Source organism: Armigeres subalbatus, chromosome 3 (genome assembly GCF_024139115.2).
Source record: "Armigeres subalbatus isolate Guangzhou_Male chromosome 3, GZ_Asu_2, whole genome shotgun sequence".
NCBI lineage: Eukaryota > Metazoa > Arthropoda > Insecta > Diptera > Culicidae > Armigeres > Armigeres subalbatus.
In genome coordinates, this window is record NC_085141.1 from 403,634,289 (window position 1) to 403,660,831 (window position 26,543).

The 26,543-nt window shown below is 39.8% G+C and overlaps 1 protein-coding gene across 2 annotated transcripts in view; it reads right to left on the minus strand.

Moving 5' to 3' along the window:
* Positions 1-1,572: 1,572 nt before the first annotated feature.
* LOC134227028 (protein amalgam-like) overlaps positions 1,573-26,543 on the minus strand; it is a 278,865-nt gene continuing 253,894 nt past the window's right edge. The window contains exons 8-11 of one of the 2 annotated variants that reach the window (XM_062708213.1): positions 21,219-21,340; positions 20,943-21,123; positions 19,694-19,864; positions 1,573-2,307 (exon numbers count right to left, since the gene is read on the minus strand). In XM_062708213.1, coding sequence (XP_062564197.1) covers positions 2,110-2,307; positions 19,694-19,864; positions 20,943-21,123; positions 21,219-21,340 — 672 coding nt within the window. In that variant the 3' untranslated portion in view covers positions 1,573-2,109. Of the gene's footprint in view, positions 2,308-19,693; positions 19,865-20,942; positions 21,124-21,218; positions 21,365-26,543 lie in introns of both variants that reach the window. The other variant, XM_062708212.1, reaches the window with a different exon arrangement.

Here is a 26,543-nt window from a genome sequence, read left to right on the forward strand (position 1 = left end):
TAAGCATAGGGGAGCGAAAAAGTCAAAATTTGAATCACTCTAGTGACTATACTGCAAGGCATATTGTACATATATCATGGGTATAGAAAAAAAGATAATTCATATAGGGGGAATGACGACTTTGGCAGGTTTTGTTCTATTATTGTCAGGGGTTTTTTTATGACTGATTTTGTTCAAATTTGGCCTAAACATTCTTTGCATATCATAGAATATTGTGGCCAAATTTCATGAAATTCGGTCGACAAAAACCCCCCTGCCAATAATAGAACAAAACCTGCCAAAGCCGTCTTTTCCCCTACCATTCGGCAATGATACTTACCTAGCACTATTACAGAAATTTTCAAGCCGAAAATCTCCTACTTCGGACCGGAAATCGATCTAAGCCTCTTTCAGCATGGTCTTTCTTTGTAGTGGCATATCTTTTCGCTCAGCTATGGTTTGCCTCATGTGCATCGCATGGTACTTGATAAATTCTACCGACTGATATATTTGCCCTTGAATTACGGTGTTCAATATAGAGCACTAGTCAGTTCCATGTCAAATTAATTTGGTACTGTCGATAAAATTATCATCACACAAACTATCAGCGATTGTTCCAAACGATAGTATGTGTCCATATTTGAATTCAATATTGACTATTGAGCATTATTTTTATTTTTGGTATTGAGGTTCATCAATCAAATAAATTGTCATCGCATTTCCGAGCGACTATCATTTAATGACATCCCATTCTGCCTCTGTTTTTTTTTATAGAATTGAACGACCGCCACCCCACCTCAATAAGTAACAAACATCTATAGATGCCTTGAACAGAGCAAAATCATCACAAGTCAAACAGCCACCACGATAATTACTCCCTGCAGCTGTGACATAAATTCTACATAAAAGTACATTAAATCACTTACCCCACCGGGGAGGACCAAAATCCAATTTGGGCCCGGCCCATTGTATGTATCCTCTCGTGACGCTTTCTGGCCGATGAAGTTGCCCCGGGATGGGTGCCCTGCCGTTGTCATATTCCGTATAACTCCGGGCTCCCACACTCGACCGCTGTAATCCGTTTACGAGACAGGTGCCTCCTCCCACTGCCATCCGGTGTATACTAATTAAAAAGTCGAAAACTCGTTCCGCTCACACACGGCAAATCCAGCACATATTGTCAATTAAGCAAATTGTAATTAATTTATGTGGAATTGGATTCATGGTGCTTGCTTTGTCGTGCGACATGGGATAGCCTGCAGCAAAACGCGGTCAAAAGGTCATCTGATCGCTTTCAGATTACCCGCATTCATCAAGGTAATCCCGTGTCGGGTAGGGAGATGTTACCAAGCCTAAAAATGTCGAAATTAACTGCAAATAAGTCTAAATAGCTATTCCCAGAGTAAAGCATTTATTTTGAAATCAAAATGAGAAACTTAAAAGAAAATATTCAATAAGAATTGCCTCACTGTTGACTGTCTTCTCCTACATTTCATGACGGAGGATTAACTCGTATCAAATTAACGATGCTTGAATAAGTGTTTAGACACAAATGGCTTATTTCTCTATTAACGAATACAATGCTGTGGCGAATTCAGGTTTTAAAATTAGTTTTATTTAAAAAATGGGTATGACGTTGCCTGCGATTCCACATTATTCACAATGGATGATTCCAACTAATCGATGGTCATTTGACTCTCTAGCTTGCTTGCTCTAGGACACATACTTACAACTAGTTTACACTTACATTTTGTATCTTTTCATTTCAGAATGTTTCTTTTTTATTTATTTGTTATTAATCTTCTTCAGAGTATTATTGATAAAAAGAAAATCTATCTTACAAAAGAAATTAGTCACAATTTGTTACCTCGTAATCCTAATATAGCATCTTTTGGAATGTTTATTCTCATCATCTTCTCTATCAAGTCTTAAAGTCGTGCTTCAAATAGGGCTTTAAATTTTTATCAATATTATTTCACTTTTGTTGCATCACCATCACTGTTGAGGGACATATCCATTCTAAATCAGTTTTCCATCTTTTAAATCTCATTAAGCTTAAGCCTTACCATGCTAAAGTGAAAACAAATTGCGTCACCAAAAACTAAACATAATAGGACCTGTTATTCGTGCTTAAAGATCTGACGAACACGTCATGAGTGCCAGCAAGAGTGAAATGCTGAACAAAAGCATCCAACTGGCGCGGCAATTCGACTGGACTGCGTTGGCCCACCCGAACGGGTTCCCGAATGCGGTCGATCCCAGCGTCTGTTCGACGTCCTCTTCCGGCATGTCACTGCTAAGTGTGTAGAACTGGAATATGTCGCTGACCTGACAGGGTGAAAAAAATGTGAATATTAGATACGTAGAGAAATATGTGAAGAAAATTGCAGCTCAATTTTTGGTATGTAGAGAGTTTTGTCGAGATATGTAATTGCTTTTAATTCACCTTACATAAGACAATATATCATAATAACTTTCTTAATTGATTCGACTAAGATGGCGACGTTTGAGGTTTTGGCTTTCAGTCTTTTGGGATCAAAAACGGGTTTTTATGTTTTCATCCGACGTTTCGGACACATGTAAGGAGTTAACGATATTCCGTTTTGTTTTCACATTAGCCCTCAGCATAGAATCTATTTGTCACCACAATTCGTTTGCCCTGTCTTGTATGAGGTAGGGCGGAAAATTTGAATTGACCCGGCTCGCAGAAACTTTTTGGTGCACTTTTCTGTTTGGCGCCACTTTTACTAGTAAGTTACTAGTAAGTAAGTATGTAAAAACCCAGAATAATCCACCTACAGAGAGATTTTGACCCTTCCTTAGCCGTAAATAAAAAAATCATGAAAAAAATCAACAGAACAGCATGAAAGCTTTTGATTGCAGCACTCAAATTAATTCATGAAAAAAATTCAACTTAGGTCCTTTTGAAAAGTTAAGCGAGAAATCAAGAAAAGTTAAGCGAGAAATCTCATGAATTAATTTGAATAGCGCAATCAACAGAACAGCATGAAAGCTTTTGATTGCAGCACTCAATTAATTCATGAAAAAAATGTTACTTAGGTCCTTTTGAAAAGTTAAGCGAGAAATATTGTCAGACTCTAGTATTTAAAACGAGATAAAAGTACTCAACTTCTCACGGCGATTGAACGTATACGGAAGCTGGCAAATACCCATTTAATGGATTTTATGTACCCATTTTTGGCATCAATACCGATATGTCAAATAATGGGTAAATTTTTATCAACACAAAAAGAGTATTTTCACCCCATTATAGAGAATGACTTCTGGTAAAAAATAATGGGTAAATCGTACCCTCCCAGAAGTTTGAAAAGAAAAGCAGTCATTTTACCTGTCTTCTGCACCAGAAGGAAAAAATTTAAAAAAAATCGCATGAAAAAACTAATTTCATGCAAAATTATGATGCAGCTGCAACGCTGGACTATCAGGACAAGGTAAGTGGTGATTACTGGGAAGTGGCTACTGAAAAAGATTGGCATATGTTTCTATTACAGACATTCAGTATACGGATGGCGGTGGCGGATTGTTCTAATCTCCCTTGCTCTAGCTCCCCTGCTGCAAACATGTTAGCAAACAAGCACCCGGCATATAGGCAATTAACTTTGAATGTACTGATCTCGAGTGGCGATCTCTCTTCGCTTGTGTGGTCGTGTTGGGATCTGACGACCAAACTGGCACAACCTCACACAACCCTACTTCATTGAGCGCCGTTGCTGATGAAGCAAGTGTGTAGGAGCCGGACAATACTAAATACTCATCCTACTTGGTTGACATGATGTGTACAAAAATACATTTGAGAGAGTTAGTTCTGAAAATGTATTGCGAGAGATCGGCTGGTACCTGGTGCTGGGAATTTGGTTTCATCAGTACCCGCTAAGCTGCGGTGGACGACGGAGGTCCTTCGTAGCTTAGTAGGGAAAGCACCTGTCATGCGAACTGGGGTCGTGGGATCAAACCCCACCGAAGGGCGGTTACCCTCAATACCTTTTCCGAACTAAATCTATCACATGTTGTACATATGCATAATCAAGTTTCAGACATAGTAATTAATTTCCACTCCGGGTGGCTTAATACCCGGCATATAGGCAATTAACTTTGAATGTACTGATTAGGCAATACGTTTGCACTCACTGCTGGCTAAAATTTTCAACGTGACGATTACTTTATCGAACTCATGAAATCAATGTGAACTCGACTCGTGAAAAACTGATTCTAGGTTATCCGCGGCTTGTTATAGTTCCTTTATCACAACGGACATTGTTACCGGCGAGTAACAATTGGTATTTAATCAAATCATGATTACGGGAAAATAAGGACAAACTTTGTAAATTCAATTTTGGATCTCTAACTGTCAATTTGTACTGGATGCGCATGGGTCCTGGGCAGCCGATATATGTGCGGGGTGCACCAGTGCGATGAATTATCTAGGTGCTGAGTGGGTGTCGAACTACACTGAAATGGGGCAGTGGCAGGCGAGAAAGGAAGAAGAGAGCGATTGATGGTTTTGGGTGGAAAATATATTGTTGACCGCACCGAGAGGCAGTTGATATGAAGCGATAAAGCGATTGGTATCAAAGAGGAAAGTGACCAATACCTCCCCGAGTAAACACGTTTTTAGCACGTTTTGCTAAAGAGCAAGATTGATTGGAACCATCGTAGCCAACTCGATCCGAAGAGAGTCTTCGCCGTTTCCGTATAGACAGCTCTGGTTCCAGTGATTAGTGGGCTGTGCGTACCGGGTTGTGGTCACTCCGTAACCCTTTCGTAGCCTCTAGCTGATACACCCGGCCACCATCATACGTCCTACGACGCCGCCGAGGGCCATTTCACGGAACCGCCACCGTTGCGATAACCCTTCGAGATCACCAACTGAATCACGCGGATTTCGACCCCGTCAACTCTCCACTTGGCCGCCATTCTGTTTGCAAGAATACGCCATCTCAGTTGTTCCCGGCTTTTAGCAATTTCATTGGGAATCAACATTCTTCGGGCACCATCGCCGCTGCCCATCTTCGCCGTCCAGGAAACGTGACCCCACCCAGACCGACTTCCTCGTGGCCTCTCCGGAATACCGCCGAAAAATTCAAGTTTACGCTACATTCATCAATCGCCGCCCGTCCAAGCCTCCCACTTCACCTACCTGCTAGCTTCGGTGGAAAACACCCGAACCCGGTAAAGTCCCCTGCAAGTTCCGGAGTTCTCCCCGGCGGCCTCATTCAACGATCGCTGAAACGCCCATTCATGCCGCTTACATCGACGCAGATCCAACCCGTTGTCAACCGGCGGAAACCCAGGAAAAACCGTTGTATGAAGCGGAGCAGCCCAGTAAAGTGCCGACTGACAGTGAGTTATTTTGCGTGTTCCCGTGATCACAAAACTCCCCAACGCCCGTAAAGAGGTCTTGAGCATCCACTCCAAAGACTGCCGTTGTCTCTGGACCAGCAGTCTGGGGTTTGCTGTTAGTCTCCCTCCGAAACCGAGCTTTGTGGTTCCGGGGTCAAAAGAAGGTCTTATAACCTTTTCATCCGCTGCCTGGCCTCTGACGACTGCTATGGAACCTATTTATTAGAGGAGATATGTTTGTAGAGATAGAAACGATTGGTTTATATAGATGATAGATGTTCAGATAGTTTGGAATCGGTACGATAATAGAGTTCGTTATAGTTTAGAATCTTTTGAGACTATTTATAAGTTTTATATAATCATTTTGAAATTAGTATAATCATGTTGGCTTTAGTTTGGAAACATAAAACAGAATGGGGGCAGGCTGGAGAGATGATAATGCGTCCTGATTGGATTATCATCCTCTTGTCCAAAGGGCCGTCGTTGTTTCCATTCGACTCATCGTTTTAGGCAATCTACATATTTCGCTTCTCTGCTCGAGCCTCGATCGCTTGTCTGATGCTTGTATTTGCTTCTTTTTTTATTTCTTTATTAAAGAGGCTTGCAGCCCTAGGCTGGCTCACCTCTCGGTATTTGCTTCTCTTTACATTCGTTCGTCATTCGCTTCAGTCTGATCCCTCCGACTTTATCGCAAATCGATATATAGCAAATGACCCATAAGGCAGGAGAAGTGAGGAAACAAATAATATTACGAATGCTAATCACTTATGCTACTAAAAGATCGATATTAAAATGGAAATTGGCATTGTTATTGTTCATCAAAATATAAAATTATTTTAGATATTCTCATAAGTATGAAAACTCAATCCTAGCCTAACTGCCTCGAAAATGCCTCGAGCGCAGCCGCCCAGTGATGAACTTTATAATTATTAAAAAAAATAACTTTTATGAAGAAATTGAAAAAACAAAAAAAAGCACAGCCCCACATGCCACTCATGGGCGATGTCCCTATCCCCGCCTTGACAGCCACCAGAAGTATCTACCGATAGATTCGAGAACTTGAATGAATTAGCAACATGTCTAGCATTTATAAATTTAGCTTTAATTCAATTTCAATATAATATAATTTAATTATAATTTAATAATTATTAATTAATTCCAAACCAATCCCAATTTAGCTTTAAAGTGACTTCAATTCAACTCTGATCCAATTTTAATTTAAATCCAATTCAACTTTAATTCAATACAAATTCATTTTCAATTAAATTTCATTTTAATTCTAATTTCACTCAAATCCAGCTTTAACGCAATTCCAATTCAATTCTAATTTAATGCCAACTTAATTCCTACTTAATTTCAATTGAACTTTTTTTAAATTCTAATTCAATCTTAATTTAATTTTAATTTAATTCCAAATTCGATCCAAACTACCTGAAACTGCTATTAAAATAGTTACGGGGTATAAATGCAATGTAACGCAGAGTTTGAACCCTCTCTTGCGTCAAGTAATACTGAAAACAAAGATTCTAAGAATTTTAAGCGTGGAAACTAACCATCCTGAAATTTGTGCGTGGCAAAATAAGATATACTATTATGTAGTTGATTTTGTTAAACCCTGACTACCGCACATTATGCTGGCCCATTTTGAGTCATCCAGTACCTCTTGGACTTAACATACGTTTTCTTTTTAAATTCTAAAACAATTGATCACGTTGAACCCCCATATTAGTCATATGTACAACGAATGCTTGTATTTTACTATATACTATGTATAGTAATAGACTTGAAGTAATCACGGGGCCAGACACATGAGCAATGTAAACTACCCGAGCAGACGTAAATAGCTCAATAATAACAAATCGTGATTTAATAGCAAAATGAGATATGGACATGATTTATATAAGGGATAAAAGATCATACGATAATATAAATATTATTTGTTTTAGAAGTTTTCAGCCCTGGGCTGAATTACCCCTCGTTTCCCGTTTTTCAAATTTTTGCTTCTGACTCGTTTTGCTCTTTTCTCACTTTCTACTTATTTTTTGTGACTATTCACGTCTCACTAATTACTTCTCACGTCCAACAGTGAGAAATGAGAATTCAAACGAAAAATGATAAGTGAGAAATAAGACGTCTTACTTATAAAGATGCAAATGCAATATGCAAATGCAAATATGAAGACTTTCTTATTGAAATGCAAAGAATTTCTTGTTGAAAGCGATTTTATGACTGAATCAAAAAATTCATATGTTATTTGCCTGATAATACCGTTTGGCCGAATTGGCCGTAAGGGTAATAAAGATTTAAGAAATGATATATCAGAAGTAAGAATTGCGAAGTGAGACGTCCCACTTCTCAATTATTACTCTTCATTTCTCACTTCACACTCTAAAAAGTGTGTAGTGCGAAGTGAGTAATGACGTCAGACTTTTCACTTTTTCATCAGAAGTGCCAAATGAGAAGACATTTCATTTATCACTTCTTATTTCTCACTTGTTATTTTCACTTCTCACTGTAAGAAGTGAAAAATGAGTATCAGGAAGCAAGCTGATTCTTTCCCTGTTTGAACATTTTCCAAACAATTAACTATGAACAATTCCAGAGTTTGCAGAAATCGCTCTCAATAGATAACGAACAACGATAAAAGAAAGGCAAAAACTGTTCTGAATCAAAACAAGCTATAATAACAAATTTATCAAACTTGTATACAAGTGCGAAAAAACGGAATTGGATAGGCATACAGAGGCTACAGAGAAGTGATGATTCTCGCTTTGCTCTCTCTCATTTTGTGTTGGGAACCGCACAGCTGTGTGGAATAAGTTGAAATGAATCATCAGAAACAGTGCTCACCGCGTTTGGAGTTTTTTTTTAAAGAAATTCATCATAACCTCCCGAAACAGTTCTTTATCATGACAGCTTGCGAAAAAAGTGTCTCACGGTATGCCACATATCATATATGAATGCCAAGATGATACATGAGAGACTTTTTCATTCTCTTTTGGATTAAATCCTTGGATAATACAAATAAAATTAAATAATTTTTTTTTTTAAATTCCAAAAAAAATCAGTGAAAATTTCAAAAACAAAGTGAAAAATTTCCACAATATTTCCAAAGAAAAAAACTCTACTTTAAAATTCATCACTTTTCACAAGTGTTTGAAAATGAATCTTAAATCCAACCACCCCTTTGTCACTGTGAAAAGCTCGAAATAAGAAATAAGAGATTTTAGTTTAAGTTAAAAACATTGATATTCTTACATGGTTCAATTCAACCACAGGAAAAATCATTGGCGTAACTACAGGGGGGCTATAGCCCCACCTAGAATCCAATTAGCCCCCTCTAGAATTTTTGCTACAGATAGTGATTTTTTTCATTGTATCTCTACGAAACACTACAGCAAGTTGATTACACTTTATTAAGTTTCTGAACTTGGAATAATTCTCGCCTGGTTTTCGAAAACATCGAATGTCAAAAAGAGAGGGCTCCGGTCCATCAACCCCATAACTGAAAGTATCCTACAACAAACGTACGTATGAATTGATATAAAATTATTTACGTTTTCCTTTTACGAACAAAAAATATCACAAGTCAGTCAAAAAGCTGCTTGGTGCGGTTTAGCAGAACCCCGACCATATACAAATAATATCTGGCTTTCTAACAAAGGTGCGTCGCATTCCTGAAAGGATTATGATTAGAATCCATTCGATCCATTACCAAATTCAGAGTTCGTATCGTATCTCTTTCTTTCTTCGTATTTGTCTGGTAAAGTTCGTCAAAACTTTGAGATTTCAAGGGAGGTAAATGAAATTTCAACGAATTCACACAACTCCTATGACTTCTTATGAGGTCGAAGCTAATGATAAATATCGTTTGTTATATCCAAGCCGTCGGAAGATGAGTTAAAATAGCAAACTGGTAGACCAACTTTTGAACAATATGCATTACTTGGGTGCAGCGTCGGGCGAAAACGACAACTTTCTGTGTTTTGACTGTTAAAAAATAAAATTTTGAAAAGTTAGCCCCCCCTAGAATTTTTCGTTAGTTACGCCAATGGGAAAAATCCTAACTGCCAGAAGCAATGGAAATGTATTAATAATAACTAAAAAGTAACATAGCAAATAAGGATGATAGGTTTAAGAAAACACGGAACACCTAGTCTAAGAGATTAATGCATGCATTAGATAATTAGCTAATAAAATAAGTTTAAAAAAAAGCTATAAGAGATAAGAAGGGTGGAAAATGATAAGTGAGATGTAAGAGGCCTAATTTCTCACTTTATTGTACACTTGTTACTTCTCACTGTGGAAAGTGATAAATGAGAAGTTAGAAGTCAGAAATGAAAAGTGAGACGTGAGAAGTAAGAAACGAGATTGGAAAATGAGTAGCAAAAAGTTAGAAACCCAGAAGTTAATTCGAGACGTGTCACTTCTTATATTTTATTTATCGCTCCCCATTTCTCTCTGCTTGTTCAAACAATCAATTATAGAATAATATACGAATAGTGGAATATGAAAGGCAGGAGAAAATTGTGGAAAGACGGTTCCAAGAGGATGTACGCAAAAGAAAAAAGGCAAATAAGGGAAACTGGAGAAAACCAAAGCAAAGTGGAGAAACCGCCAGTGAAAAACAAACGAAAACAAACAAACGAGTCCATCCTCACCAAAAAAAGCCGAAGAAAACGGTAATTCAAAAGAATGAAACACATATTTAGTTCCAGAAGTATATTCTGCTCCGTTATGCTCAAATGTGTTTGAGCATTTTTTTATATTTTTCAACCTGTTCGTTTGTTTGGCACGCTCAGTCGTGTATGACACTTTGCAGAGCCGCAATTCTTTAGTATGATCTTTTACAGTGATCTCTTCTTATCATTAACTGTCAGTAGGTACGTTTTCTGGGAAAAGGGCCGTTTGCCCAAATATCCATATGACCGAAAGTCATTTTGCCGAACTGATCACTTGGCTGAAAAGGTTATTTGCTCAAATACGTCGTTCGACCGACTAGGTTATTCGGCTGAGTAAGTCATTTGGCTAAATATTGTATTTGAAGTTTTACTTCTCATTCCTCAATCACCATTTTTACTTCTTACTTTCTACTACGAGTGAGACATGAGTAATAAGAAATTATGGACGAGAAGAGAGGCATCTCCCTTCTAACTTCGCTCTTCTCACTTAGGAGCAGATATTAGCAGCAAAACTTACAACAATGAGCACCATAAAACCCGAGCTTATGCGTCTCAACACAAGAGCGAGCTTTACGTTTATCATTTTCTTGTAGTGCGTCACTCACCCTTACTCACTCAAAAAAGCCTCTACGATTTTTGTTACATACAAAGTGTCGCTCCGGAGGCTTAATGAGTACTTTTACACCCGATGCCACACTCGCATGAATTTTTGCTTCGCTCTTCCTCATTATGTTTGTTTTAGCCTCTGCTTCATTTACGCTTCCCCTCATTTGTGAGGATGCGAACGCAGCATTTTGTTAATGATAATTTTATTTTATTCTAGGCGGTTTGAGAAGTTTTGTCAAACCTGCTTCTTACTCATTATCTCACTTCTCACCGCGTGAGGTGAAAAATGAGAAGTAAGAAATGTTTAATGAGAATGAAGGCGTGAGAAATAAGCAATGAGAAGTGCGAAATTATAAAAAAAATCATTCAAACCAGGACCCGATCCGGACCCGACCCGAACCCAACCCGAACCCGACAATTTTTACATTCATAAATCCGTACCCGACCCGAATCCGAAATTAATCAATTATTCGAACTCGAGCTGGACACGATCTAATCTTTTACCGGAAAGCTTATACTTAATATTTTATATTTCTCCTTACATCGAAAAGGATGTAGGTCGAAACAATAAACAAGCCTTAAAATAACCGTAAACAATTATGAAAAATATTTGGTACCTGATTTACCTTTACCTTAAACCCGCACCCGACCCGGACCCGATATGTTTTTATATCACAAACCTGTACCGACCCGATCCCGATATTGTACTAATTTTCCGAACCCGAACTCCGAAACCCAAAACCCGACTTGTGTGGCCTCCCCAAAGTTATTTCTCTTAATCCCGGCGAAAAGAATAAACGCATACACTCTACGAATAGCTTTTATCAACTGACTATATTTCAATAGGTGAATAGGTATAATACTCGTAATAGCAGAGGGGAACCAAAAGAAAATGAAACACATTTTAATAGGGTTGTTTAATATTCTCTACATTCGGACACCCAGTTATACTCGATGTCCTCACCGTGAAGTTACTCGTAGTCCTCCGATTCCATCGATTCCACCGTTTGTTCATCATCAGATCCGGTTAGCGTGTCCTCTATCAATTCTAGATCTGGTAACTCGCACCACGGTTCAATACGATCAGCAGAGTAAACTGTTGATAATCGACGCTTACTCCGCTCCGGCAAATTTTCCATTTGGTAGCGATCGTTGAGCAAACAGGCGTACGTAATAACGTACGGTCCTTTAAAACGAGCTTCCAGTTTGTGACTGCCTCCTGGTTGAAATTGATCGTTCCTAACCAAAACAAGATCCCCAAGATGGTATACTATGGCTCGTTGATTCTGTTGTCGTCCTCATCGTGTATGGCTAGCACAATTTCGTTTCGATGAATGTCTCGCGGCTTGAAGCTCAGTAATAATGGGGACGGGCTAAGCTCAGTTGTAGCATTCGGGCTGTTGTTGATGGCCCACTGGATGCTACTTATTTGTTTCATCCCACTTGCGGTCGTTTTGTTCTACCAACGCTCTTAGTGAATTCAAAATTGTTCTGTTGGATCGCTCTACCTGACCGTTTCCTCTAGGAGTTCCCACAGCTACTTTCACGAGCTGACTTCCGAGATGAGCACACATTGCCCCAAACGCATGACTGGTGAACGCCGTTCCCCTATCGGTTATAACCCTTGCCGGTGACCCGAAAACCGCCACTGTGTCCTTCAACATGGCAATTACTGGCGCTGTTTTGGTTGATTCAACATTTTTCGCCAAAACGAACTTCGAGAATCCACATATTAATACTAATAGGTGTACATTACCTCGGGATGAACGTGGAAACGGACCTAAATGATCCAGATGTACAGTTTGGAATGGAACCGGGTGTTTGGGAACGGGATATAAGAATCCCTCTGGTCATCCATGTTTTTCTTTGGCAAACACACATCCCGGGCAAGCTTTTATATAGCTCTGTTTGTATTTCCGCATACGAGGAAACCAAAAATTTTGCTCCAACATCTTAATCACTTTCTCTTCTCCAAAATATCCACAATCGTCGTGGGAATGCTTTAGCAACCGCCAACGAATATTCACTGGAACCACCCAACATCTTTTGCCATCTAGCTTTCGGTACAACCGGTGATTCTCCAGCTCGTAATTCTGCTGAACCTGCCTCTGCTCATCGGATTCTGGATTCCACCAGTTTTGGGTCACGACGTTGCATAGAAACCAGGGCGTCACCGTTGCTTATCTCGAGCAACCATATCCCCTCGCCCACCGACTGCATTTCTTCTGGAGGAACAGATTTTCGGCTCAATGAATCTACATGAGCCATTGCCGTTCCCGAACGATACTCTATCTCGAAATCATACTCAAGTAGCTTGAGGAAGTATCTGGCCACCCGATGATTAATGTCCTTCGTCTTGTACGCATCTTTCACAGCGCTGCAATCCGTTTTGATGACAAATTTCCCTTCCCAGCAAGTAGTACCGGAACCGTTCAACCCCTGCAACAACCGCTAGCATCTCCAACTCATAGCTATGATATCGGGCCTCAGCCTCATTGGTTTTCTACTGAAATAACTCAGTGGCTTGAGTCCTTTCTCCACCTTCATCAGTAGCACTGCTGCTAGTCCCATCGCAGATGCATCAGTATGCAATTCCAGGTCACGATTAGGATCAAACAATGCCAAAAGTGCCTGCCTGTCAGTATGGATTTAATCATTTCGAAAACCTCTTGGTGATCCTTCTTCCACTCGAAAACTGCATTTTTCTTCAAAAGCCGGTGAAGTGGCGTTGCAATAATGCTGTAATCCTTGACGAATCTACGAAAAAACCCAGAAAGGCCAATAAATTGCTGGACTTGTAAAACTAAGGTGGGGGTTGGGAACTTTTCAACAGCTTCTGTCTTCAGTGGACCCGGTTTGATCCCTGCTTGATTGACCTCAAAGCCTATTTCTTGAGCACCACTAACAGTCGTTCAAACTTCTCCAATACTTCCGGCTCAGTTTTTCCAGCCAAAATCAGATCTTCAATGTAACCGACCACAACGTCGTCCCGCACATGGCTAAGTATTTTATTGATCGTACGTTGAAACAGCACATCCACTAACGAGACCAAACGGCATTCGCCGGAAACGAAAATGGCCGTCCTTCGTAGAAAAGGCTGTACAATCCTGCGACTCCGATGCCAGAGGTATTTGGTAGTATCCGCTGAATAAATCCACAGATATAAAGAGGCTTCCACCTGCCAGCTTATTAAGACAGCTTTCAATGTCCGGCATCGGAAATCGGTCCTTAAGGTCACTCCTGACAAAATCCAAGTTTCAAAGTGCTCGCGTTTTCGGGGGCACACCACTAGATACGGAGGCGGTGGACAACTGTCATTTTTGTTGATTTAGCTTTGCTGCGTCGCAGCATACGTGAAAAAATAAAAATGAAAGTTGTGCGTTGCTTCCGTATCGAGTGGTGTGCCCCCGAAACGCAAGCACTTTGAAACTTGGATTCTGTCAGGAGTGACCTTAATTGCCTTTGCATTCAGCTGCCGATAGTCTACTGCCATTCGAAAACGATTATCCTTCTTCGGGACCAGCACCACTGGGCTGTTATACGGTGATTCAGTTTCTTCAATAATACCAGCATCGATCAAATCTTCCACAATTTCGCTCAACGCTACCCCCCCCACTCGAGGTTTCTCGGTTTCACATAAACTGGATTCGAGTTCTTCAGCACTATCTTCATTTCGGTATCATTGGCAGTGTCAGGCGATTTGGCCGAATAGTTAAAAAAATTGACCTCAGTTTACGAGTTCTTTACTTCATTTTTCTTTCTTCTTCTTTCTTCCTTCTTCCTTTTTCCTTTTTCTTCTTCCTTTTTTTTCTTTCTTCTTTTTACCATCCTCTATCTTCTTTCTTCTTTCTTTATTCTTCCTTCTTGCTTCTTCCTCCTTCCTTCTTCCTTCTTTCTTCTTCCTTCTTCTTTCTTCCTTCGCCATTTTTCCTTCTTCATTCTTCCTTTTTAATTCTACATTCTTTTTTCTACCTTCTTCCTTCGTCTTTCTTCCTTCTTTATTCTTCCTTCTTCATTCTTCATTCTTTCTTCTACCTTCTTCCTTCTTTTTTCTTAATTATTCCTTATTCCTTCGTCCTTCTTTATTTATCATTATTTCTTCTTCCTTCTTCTTTCCTTCTTCTTTCCTCCTTCTTCCTTCTTCCTCTTCCTTCTTCCTCTTCCTTTTTCCTTCTTTCTTCTTTCTTCTTCCCTCTTTCCTCTTCTTTCACCCTTCTTCCTTCTTCTTTCTTCCTTCTGCCTTCTTCTTTATTTCTTCTTCTTTTTGCGTTCCTTTTTATTCCTTCTTCCTTTTGCCTTATCCCTTCTTCCTTCTTCCAACTTCCCTCTTGATTCTTCCTCTTGTTTCTTCCTCCTTCATTCTACCTTTCTCTTTCTTCCTTCTTCCTAAGTCCTACTTCCTTCTTCCTTCTTTCTTCTTCCTTCTTCCATCTTCCATCTCCTTCCTTCCTTCTTCCTTCTTTCTTCTTCCTTCTTCAATCTTCCATCTTCTCCCTTCCTTCTTCCTTCTTCCTTCTTCTTTCTTCCTTCTTCCCTCTTCCCTCTTCCTTCACCATTCTTCCTTCTTCGTCTCCTCTATCCTTGTTCCTTCTTTCTTCTTCTTTATTGCTTCTTCCTTCTCTCTTCATAATGAAACGTATTTCAACTATTCGGCCAAACGGCAGTCGACCAAATGACCCTAAACCTCATTGGCCACCCCAAGCTCTTTAATTGTTTTCGAAAAACAATGACGATATTTGTTCATAATGTTCAACAATTGGCTCCGGGCCGTCAATGTTCCACCGCACTCTATATCCGCAGCTTCTATAGCAGTAATTTCTTCACCAACGTTAATTTTGTATACTGTCAAGGAAGGGTCTGGGTCATTTGGCATAAATTCATTTGGCATAACGCCATTTGGCATAAGGTCATTTGGCATAAAGGCCATTTGGCATAATGGTCATTTGGCATAACGGACATTTGGCATAATTTTGAACTGTAAGAAAAGAGTGGGTCATTTGGCATAACGGACATTTGGCATAATTTCGAGCTGTGAAAGCGATATCCCTTTCATGTAATGTTTAGCGTAGATAATAGGTCTACGCTGTTTTCTGATAAATTTAGATTGATGGTAGGCATTTTCCGGGAGAACGAAATAACAAAACGGCAGAATTACTTCCGAGAGAGGGATCACATCCATCAATGACTTATCCCGGCCACATGCCTACTTTTAAAGTAGGGGTTCGCCCACCATTGCTTCAATCCGAGCATGCGCCGTAAGACCAGATCAAATCCACCATTGCCTTAATCCGGCTAAGCGCCTAACTTTAAAAACTCAAGCAACACACTTGTCGTAGACGAGTTACCAAAACCAATCAAGTCACATATGAGTTATTGCAACCAAATCAATCTGAATTGTGCTTTTCGGGGAAGAGATCACATCAACCATTGATTTATTCCCGACAAGCGCCTACTTATAAAGAAGGAGTCACATCTACCATTGCCATAATTCGTGCAAGCGCCTATTTTTAAAGAAGGTATCACATCCACCATTGCCTCAATCCGGGCAAGCGCCTTCTTTTAAAGAAGGAATCACATCCACCATTGTCATAATCCGGACAAGCGCCTACTTTTAAAGAGCGGATCACATCCGCCATTGCCTCAATCTGGGCAAGCGCCTTCTTTTAAATAAGGAATCACATCCACCATTGCCTCAATCCGGGCAAGCGCCTTCTTTTAAATAAGGAATCACATCCACCATTGTCATAATCCGGGCAAGCGCCTACTTTTAAAGAAGGGATCACATCCTCCATTTCCATAGTCCATGCAAGCGCCTGCTTTCAAAGAAGGGATCACATCCACCATTGTCATAATCCGGGCAAGCGCCTACTTTTAAAGAAGGGATCACATCCTCCATTTCCATAGTCCATGCAAGCGCCTACTTTCAAAGAAGGGATCACATCCTCCATTGCCATAGTCCTTACAACCGCCTACTTTTTAAGAAGGGATCGCATCCATTATGTTCATATCCTTCATTGCCATGATCCGAGCAAGCACATACTTTGAAGAAGGAATCACATCCACCATTATAATAATCCGGCCAAGCGCCTAATTTTAAAGAAGGGATCACATCATCCATTACCATAATCCATGCAAGCGCCTACCTTTAAAGCAGGGATCGGATCCACCATGACCTTAATCCGGGCAAGCGCCTAGTTTTAAAGAAGAGATCATATCCTTCATTGCCATAATCCGGGCAAGCACCTACTATTAAAGAAGGAATCACATCCTTCATTGCCATGATCCGGCAACACGCGTTCTTTTAAATAGGGGATTATATCCACCACTGCTCTAATCCGGGCATGCGCCTACTTTTGCATTGCATTGCAAATGCATTCTTTCCACGAGAGGACAATGTCTTTTTAATATTGTTATCGACGGGTGTTATATTTACTATTCCGGGGTGTTTCCCGCACCATTTAGTCACCATTTAGCGAACGCAAAGAAAAATTATGCCAAATGTCCGTTATGCCAAATGACCCTCACTTTTGACGTTGGTTACAATTATGCCAAATGTCCGTTATGCCAAATGACCGTTATGCCAAATGGCCTTTATGCCAAATGACCTTATGCCAAATGGCGTTATGCCAAATGACTTTATGCCAAATGGCCCGCTCCCGTCAAGGAATCTTCACCAGCATACTTTTCCGCCTCTTCGATAGCTCTTGTTCCGGATTCTAACTGGAATGTCACCCCAGCTCCACGCTTTACCATCACCAAATGATCAAATAACTACCGCACCTTTTCCGTTTCCGCCCGGTCGCGTTTTTCTTATTTTCGAAAATTCCACGTCGATCCCGTTCACGTGAACTTGAACTTCCGTACTTCCTATCTACCAGCTATATCGATCCTGTCAACAGAGATGTGGCCTCCCTAAAGTGATTTCTCTTAATCCCGGGGAAAAGAATAAACGCATGCACTCTACGAATAGCTTTTATCAACTGACTATATTTCCATAGGTAAAAAGATATAATACTCGTAATATCAGAGGGGAACCAAAAGAAAATGAAATACATTTGAATAGGGTTATTTAATATTCTCTCGGTTTCAGTTTCTTGTGTAATTCGACCTTTTGTCCCTTTTAAACTTGTATTCTTTTCGACTTTTTGTCTTTCTCCAACTTTTGTCCCATTCGACGTTTTGTTCTTTTCAACCATTTGTCTTTCTCGACCTTGTCGACCATTTATCCCTTCGACATTTTGACTTTGGATCATTTGTCTTTCTTTTTTTTGTCCTTTCGACCTCTTGTCTTTCGACTTTTTGTCCTTAACCCCTTGAAGAAGCCTGATTTATAGGAAGGCTTATTACACTATGTGTACTGGAAAGCCGTGCGGTAAGACGCGTCGCTACAAAGCAAGACCATGCTGAGGGTGGCTGGGTTCGATTCCCGGTGCCGGTCTAGACAATTTTCGGATTGGAAATTGTCTCGACTTCCCTGGGCATAAAAGTATCATCGTGCTAGCCTTATGATATACGAATGCAAAAATGGTAACCTGGCTTAGAAACCTCGCAGTTAATAACTGTGGAAGTGCTTAATGAACACTAAGCTGCGAGGCGGCTCCGTCCCAGTGTGGGGATGTAATGCCAATAAGAAGAAGAAGAAGAAGAAGAAGTACTGGAAAACTATTTAAGTTCCATATGTTTCTTTCAAAATCGTGAAGTTAATGCCCGGATGAGCAGCTGTAATTCCTTGATCCCGAATCCTAAGCCCCATTCATGGATTCTTAAAAAAAATGCATATTTAACCTCGAGACACCACGAGTACGTTGGCCTCTGTCCCTCTCTTACTAAATTAACAACAAGATGATATTGAGCGTATATATCACAATGAATCGTGGCTCCGTGAAATGTTATACACATCTGAGCTTATTAAATAAAATGAAAAAAAATCGTAAATTTTGTACGTCGCAAGGGTTTTGGAGCTGAACGAAATTTGTCCATTTTCCTTAAATCTTCAGAACCTAAATAATATGTCCATAATCGTTCGAAATTCTATATATTTTGTTTGTCTTTCACAATCATGATGTTTGATATGTCGCAAACAGACGTGTGATATTGGACATTATTGATTGAGTGTACACTTAAATCAACATTGTGGGCATTTTTGCTTATGGGGTTACTGATTCTTGATTTCATTCTATAGCTTCTAGGTATGTCCATTCCACCAAAACAATAAAAAAAATCTTATCGCTTATTTTTGTGATTTGGTGTCCAGAAAAAAATAAGCTCGCTGTCATCCTCCCTGCGCATCATCAAAAGTCCCACATCACTAAAAATGGAAATCAATTCAAAACGCATCATCAAAAAAAGGAAAAATTCCTCCGGATGATCATCGATACCCCGTGGGTCTACACACGTCCGAGGTCCACCATCTGGCTGGAAAGAAACCCATTGTAGACCACTTTGGCTAGGCTAAGAAATTAGGGGTCTGTTGCGAAATTCGGCGCCCTTACGAGAAAGGATCCTAGTTTTGACTTCCATAAAATCAATAATTTTTGATAATTTCATGCCCCATGTCGTAATTTATTTCGAAACACAGAGCTTTTCATATTAAAGTTACTTTTTTCTTTTACTTTTTCACAATAACTGCGGAGTGATGGGGCCACGTTTTAATTAGGTTTATCCATCTTATTCAGTGATATTTGTGTCGTATATGAATAAGCTTCTGCCTGTAATGCAATGGAAATCAACCAATAACAGCCACATGAATAGTGAATGATCCAATTTCGGAACTTGCATTTTATCCCAACCATTATTGGAAAACTCTTCTTGCCTTCGAAACAAAAACACCTCCAAAAGCCATCTACATTAAAAGCAGGATTAAAATTCAAAACACTTGCGCGAACAGACCGGGGTCGGAAATGATTTCATTGAAAATTAAAACTTATCCCCCTGGCTCACTCGGGGCCGTCGGTCATCAGCCCATCCCGGCAGCAAAAAGTACTAAGCCACCTTCCTTCCCGTCGTTGTTCGTAGCATCTAGTTAGGACAAAAACACAAATCTCCGTGTGTCCGTTCGCACTTACCTCGTTCCAGCCGTATCGATTTTTCGCCTGAACGATCGTCTCGTACACCGAATTGGGGTCCAGATTCCGGATGGTGTACGTCATGATGTGCCGGTAGGACTCGGCCCGGGTCGACGGCGGGTTTAGTATGACGTCGTGCCATCTGCCCGGATGCTGATAAGACTCGTTCATCTGCGGTGGTAAATATTTATCGGAAAAGCGGCATGCGTGTCCGGTTTGGCGGGAGAGAAGGAAAAGTTGGTATTGAATGAGAAATAAATTCGAACGGTTCATAATTATAGTTTTGTTTTGCTGCGTGTTGGAGATGAGACACAATAGATGTGAATAGTTCTTGATCCTCTAATTAACGATTCTTTCTAACATAAATAAAATGTTCGATAAGAATGTTTGGACTGTATTTTTGGGTCATACACCCAGCTAGCGGATGTTAAGTTGCCTCACTTTTTTTTATAGAAACCTACAAAAATCTATATAAGGACTGTCCATATGCGAAAAATTGTAAGAAAAGCTTGCACAAATGTAAGCTCTTAAAATATATGCATTTTGCTCATGTCTATTTCTCATACAGATTTTGGTGTGTTCTTTTATAGAATTGTAAAAAAATATCATAAACGTTGCGCTGGTTGGGTGTAGAATCATTATTCAAATCAAGAAAACTTTTATTTAACTTGATTTTTCTGATTAAGAGTAATCCTAAAAATCCAATATCCAAATGTGGAAGAACAATATGTTCAAAACTTTTTACGTCTGTACTTAATTCGCGTTTTAATATTTCTCAAGCTGTAGCAAACATTTGCATAATTCAACAACAATACGCGCTTCACTGTTGTCCGTCTTATGTTGCTGAAATTTCGAGGAAAAAAACGATGGCACCGCTTGTCACATCAAAGATAAACACCACAGTCAATTTCCCCACGACATTCGATGCAATTAGAAAAGTTTATTCCCATCAAGAATCACGCTTCGAAAGATACGATTGCGGTATGCCTCTTATGGCAAAGATAATTACATTCAGAATTCTTCGGAACGGGGCACAAGTTGTGGATTGGTTCTGCTTAAAAATGCAGAATTTCGTGGGAAACCCCTTGAGAAACAACTGAAGCGCGATAGATGAAAGTTTTGTTGACACAAAGCATGAATAAATTACGAGCAAAGTTGAGTTGTAATTTCGTCGTCGTCACCCAAAAAATAAAACGAGAAGGGAAAAGGCACAGCCATTCGATGGCACCGGAATGATAACACCACTCACCATTAACTTTCGGTAAAGTAATCGAATTTCCTCGATCGGTGGAAATGACTCGACGCTCCAGGTCAGGTTGTACATTTCTCGGTAGCGGCTGTACATCGGGGAGTGGAACTGGGCCGGGCCCGGTCGGCCGGACATTTCGATGTATTTTTTGGCACGTCCGAGGGTGTTTTCCGCCACACAGCTTTGCAGCAGGGAGAGTAAAATGGGAATGAGGAATATTATAAAAATGCAATCTCGTGCAGTTGGCTGGGAAATGGTGACGCTTCGGAAGCTTACCTGTAATTGCCAAAATCGGACTGGCGCACATTCCGTATCGTGAGATAGTGCTTGTCCCCTCTGGAGTCCATTGTTCGGCGATCGTTCGGGTGTAGGAGGAACGAATCCTGGTACCACATCATCTGCAAATTATGTAAATGCGGAAACTGTGAGAAGGAGGGAATTATTATTCAGTGTATTACAAAGATATAATCAAAACATGAGCGCTTAACGCTCGGAAGAATATGTATGTAGATGGTGGTAAGATGAAAAAAGTCAAGAGATGCAAGTATTCAAAGTTGTACTAAATTAAGACGGAAGCAAATTCACGGTAGCAGCGCAATTATAACGTCAACGCAACGGTCAAAAAGTGCTGTGTGAAATTCAGTATCGAATTTCGTAGAATTTTGAATTCAGGTGAATACCTTTCGAAAGAAGAATTATATGAATGAAATTATCGTTGAGGCTAATACGAATTTGTAATGGATATTTAGAGAATTTCCCAAGGTCATTTGAAAGGAATCTAGAGGAAATTAAAAAAAACAAAATCCGTTAAAAACCAGAAGTATTTTCCGTGCAAATTTGAAGACATTCAACATAGAAAATTGAATGAATGTCCTGTGGAAGTTTGGAAAAATCTTCCGTTCTAAATTTAGAAGATTTTCTTGTGGAAGTTTAAATGGTTTCCGTTGGAAACTAAAACCAATTCCAGTGGAAACTGAAGAAAGTTTGCTTTGGCAATTGAGAGAAATTCCTCATATTTATGAATTTATGATTTATGAAGAAATTTTGTCAAAAAAAATTGAAATAGTCTCCCGCGGAAGTTCGAAAACAAGATTCCGCGAAAATTTCACGAATTTCCAGCAAAACCGCGGAAGAATTTCCCTTCGAAATTCGGAAAAAAAAATATCTTAAAAGCCTGGAAATATTCCCCGAGAAATGCTAAGGAATGTTTCGAGTAAATTCGGAAGATTTTCAATTATTTTCAATAGTCTAATTTATTTTTAATAATACGGATTTCCAATCACTAATAGAAACAAAACCAAATTCAGAATACTTCGAGCAAATTTCACTTTTAGTGGACGACGCAATCATATTGAATCCTTGTCAACCATTTGCCGACAGCCAACAGCCGACGCTCGGGCCGATACTGACACCATCAAATTTTAGTCTCAAAGTCTTGCGAGAAAACTTCACTGGATGCCATGAATTTGCTACAGTACCACTTTACAACCTTTTACTTTCTTCCGAATATAATAGTGGTCTTAATAAGAACCGATTTATTTTCAATAAAGTGCTTCTACAATCATTATCAGCAACCACATAATAGTTTGAATATTGTGATAAAAAATCTGACTTGATATCTGCTTCATCCTGCGGAACCGTTACTGTACGCCGTCGGCCGACAACCTTAAAAACTCGACCACAATTTTTTATGCACAAAGGAAATGAAGCGGTTGGTCATTTTTTGACTTCAATTAATTTTATTTGATCTTTTTGTGTTTTCCAATTCGTTTACATTCTTTAGGCTTCTTTGGCTCCAATGATAGTATTAATGATAGATATAACTAATTAAAATCTATGATGTGTTGGATATTGTTACATCTAGATGCCTAATTAAAACTACCTGGCGAAAAAGGATTGTAATCTTCGGCGTAGTGTTTGACTTGACAAGTTATGATCGAAGAGTGGTGAAACACAGTTGAATCATAATTTAAAACTGCTCCATTCATTCCGTATTTTGTGCGACGGTATGGTGCTCTTAACATCTGCTGGTTTCTCAGAGCACGAGGCTGCACGTTGATATTGATCTGCTCCAGGATGGTCGGACGGTCTATGACTAAAATAAATACTCCCCCTAAACAATTAGAAAATTCCCATAAGAAAATAGAAAATTGCCAATAAAGAAATCAGGGTATGAGCAATAAATAAATATAAAATTTCCACAAATAAAACAAAATTTCCATAAACAATTAAAAATTTTCCACAAAACAAAAATAAATAAGCACTTTTAAAAGCAAAAATTGCAATTATAAAAGAAGAATTTTCCATAAAAAAAATTAAATGTTCCACGAAAAAAAAAATACAAAATTTCCATAAATAAATCAATATTAGCAATAAAAAATAACAAAATTTTCCACAAAATAAATATATTTTTTCCATAACAAAATAAAAATTTTCCACGAAATGATCAATAAAAAGCAATAAAAAATAAGAAAATTTCCATAAAAAAATACAAAAAGCAATCAAACTGTGCTTTTTTGTCCATAGATGGCGTAGTTCGCCGGAATGGCCGACGGGTGGCACGATGCAGAACTTCCGAGTTTGCCGATGAATGGTTCGGCCGACGAAAGGCGTGGCCGGTTGAAGAGCTGACGGATGACGGAATCCTCCAAATTGCCGAAGGCGGGTTCGGCCGACTGATGGCGTGGTTCGCCGGAATGGCCGATGGATGGCACGATGCGTGGACTCGGTAGAACTCTCCCAATTTAGCTCAAAGCAACCGGTTTCAGAAATAGTGCCGGCTCTCCAGCCAACAAAACTATTAACACAATAATTTTTCGGAGGGAAATCGCTAGCGAACTATTCACTTTGACTGCCGAAAACCAAGAAGGCACCGCTCCGCATTGTTCGCTTCCCGGTCTCTCATTTCAGCTCTCGTCCGCATTCTCGTTCGTTTCGTATGTCGTAGCGCTAGAGTCCCAGCTACCAACGAAAGCCTTCACGCTGCTACCACGCAAAATTGCACCCAACAGAGCAAACAGTGTTCTGAACCGACCCTCTTCACTTTGGCAGTTAGCAAGCATTTGAAAATCTCAGTCAAAATTTCTTCTCACCCATATATTTGTTCATTTGTAACAATTGATGGTTACACATCACGTCAGCGATAAACATCGCTTTCGCAGTGTCTCTACGTGAAGAGAGGGGCTCCAGGTGAATAAGTTGGCATCGATGTTCGTAGCTGGGTAGGCGATAAGGATCTCGCCATAGTAATCGCCGAAGGGAAAATCTTAGGAACCGTCGCTGAACAGATTCCAATCTTTCGGTACCATTCGTTCATTTATTTAGTCTACATCTAAACAGATAACACTGAATCAACAATTTGACGCCACAATACACGGTTCGAGGCCGCATCTCTCCATCCTCGAATACGCCCCACGCTCGCCAAGTCGTTTTGCACCTGGTTTGCCCATCTCGCTCGCTGCGCTCCACGTCGTCTCGTATCTGCCGGATCGGAAGCGAACACCATCTTTGCAGGGTTGCTGTCGGTACCATTCGTGTAGTGAGAATTTCAGACAGGCGAACAGTACTCCAGGGCTGATAAGCGTGGTCCTTTAATTATAAGATTTACGTCGTTTAAAACAGGAGGAAAATCAACGGACCTAAATAGCTTCCTTGTGGAATACCCGACGGTGCAGCAAAGGAATCAGAAAAACGGTCTCCAATAGTAACCGTTAGTTTCCGTCCTGTAAGATATGAGCGGAACCAGCGTAGCAGATCTCCATGGATATCCAGTCTGTCCAATTTAGCGATAGCTATGTCATGATTCAGCTTGTCGATTGCTGCAGATAGGTCAGTGTAAAGGTCAGTGTCCCAATCATGCTATCCGTTATGTACGATGTAAGACATAGTAGGTTAGCGGTCGTAGAGCGTGTTGATCAACGCTTGAATATTGTTTACAGTGCGATGCAAGCGGACCCAGCACTACTAATTCGAAAAGCTTGGAAATAGCACTGAAAGATGTAACTCCACGGTAGTTACTGAATTCACGTTTGTTCCCTTTTTTGTGTACCGGTTAAATACCGGTATTAGCGAAAAAATTTGGAAAAATAAAAAAATTGATTTGAACTCTTGGGTGAAAAACAATATTTGTTGACAATTTTTAAACATTAAAATCATTGCTTGTTGAGTTGAGCAAAGTGATTAGATATAACATTCTAAGCGATTCATTTCTTAATCCTCATCGGATTTTGTTGGCAATGTGTCCAGCTTCTGAGAATGCTCTGTCTGGTTCAACGGAAGTTGGACGAACGGTTTCATAAAAATCAGTGTCAAGTACTTGCCCTTAAGGTCACTCCTGACAGAATCCAAGTTTCAAAGGGCTCGCGTTTTCGGGGGCACACCACTCGATACGGAAGCAACGCACAACTGTCATTTTTATTTTTTCACGCATGCTGCGACGCAGCAAAGCTGAATCAACAAAAATGACAGTCGCCCGCCGCCTTCGTATCGAGTGGTGTGCCCCCGAAAACGCGAGCACTTTGAAACTTGGATTCTGTCAGGAGTGACAGAACCCTTCAGATTCATAGTAGGGGTGTTATTTACGGATTGCTTGCAAGAATCCTGGCGTCAACGTGTGTTTTGCTCTGCTGCAGTCTCTTCATGAGTTGTTCTTCAACCAATAAACCAGAAAAATCATCCATAGATTCATTTTTTTCGCACCGATCTTCAGGTGTGGTCGTTGTTGTCGGTCGTTGTCTCCGTTTCAACGATCGCAGCAGGAATGATTAGAAGCTTAATTTTCTTAATCTTCTCAAGATCACGTCCGCTTGCTTAATGAAAGTAGCTCTGGATGTCTTAAATTGTGAAGAAAATGCCAAAATCGTTTCTGTACAATTGCTTTACGATAGAATTATTCAAAAAGGAATTTTGATAAGAAAATTATTTTGAGCTTTTTAGTGGAATGTCTTCACTTGTCCTAAGACGAGTTTATACCATCCCATTGAATTCCACCACGTCGAGTCAAGTACGAGACACTGAAGACGGCCTTACTGTTGAGGTCGAAATACGTATCTGTCAAGATACAATTAAGTGGTGGAATTCAATGGGATGGTATAAACTCGTCTTAGGACAAGCAAAAAGGAAAAAAACGGCGTATTCTTATCGCCTCTCAATTTGGATTTGTTCTTTGAGAGCAATGAAAAAATTGTAAATTCATGTGACTTGATTTGATAATTGCTAAAACATAAATTGGAGCGCCACGTCGGCTTCATAAAGAGTGCAGAACTTACGGCAGAGTAGTCCCACGGCAGCCAAAACAGGTTCCAGGGCTTGAGTTTTTTCACCTACACAGCAAATAATTTTGAAAATTCAACGACGTGTAAAATTGCAGCTTATCTCATCAAACGAATTAACATTCGATACTCAATTAAATTTGATTGAATTTTACGAGGAAGCACCGTTTAAATTTATTTCGATTCAAAAGAGTAGTGATATCGATTGAATGTTACGTTTATTTGCATGCTCCATGCTCCACATTTAAAATCACAACATATTTTTATCTGTGTACCGCCAAAAAATTATCATCACTGACGATCACTGAGAATTTGAATTGAAGCTTCAACT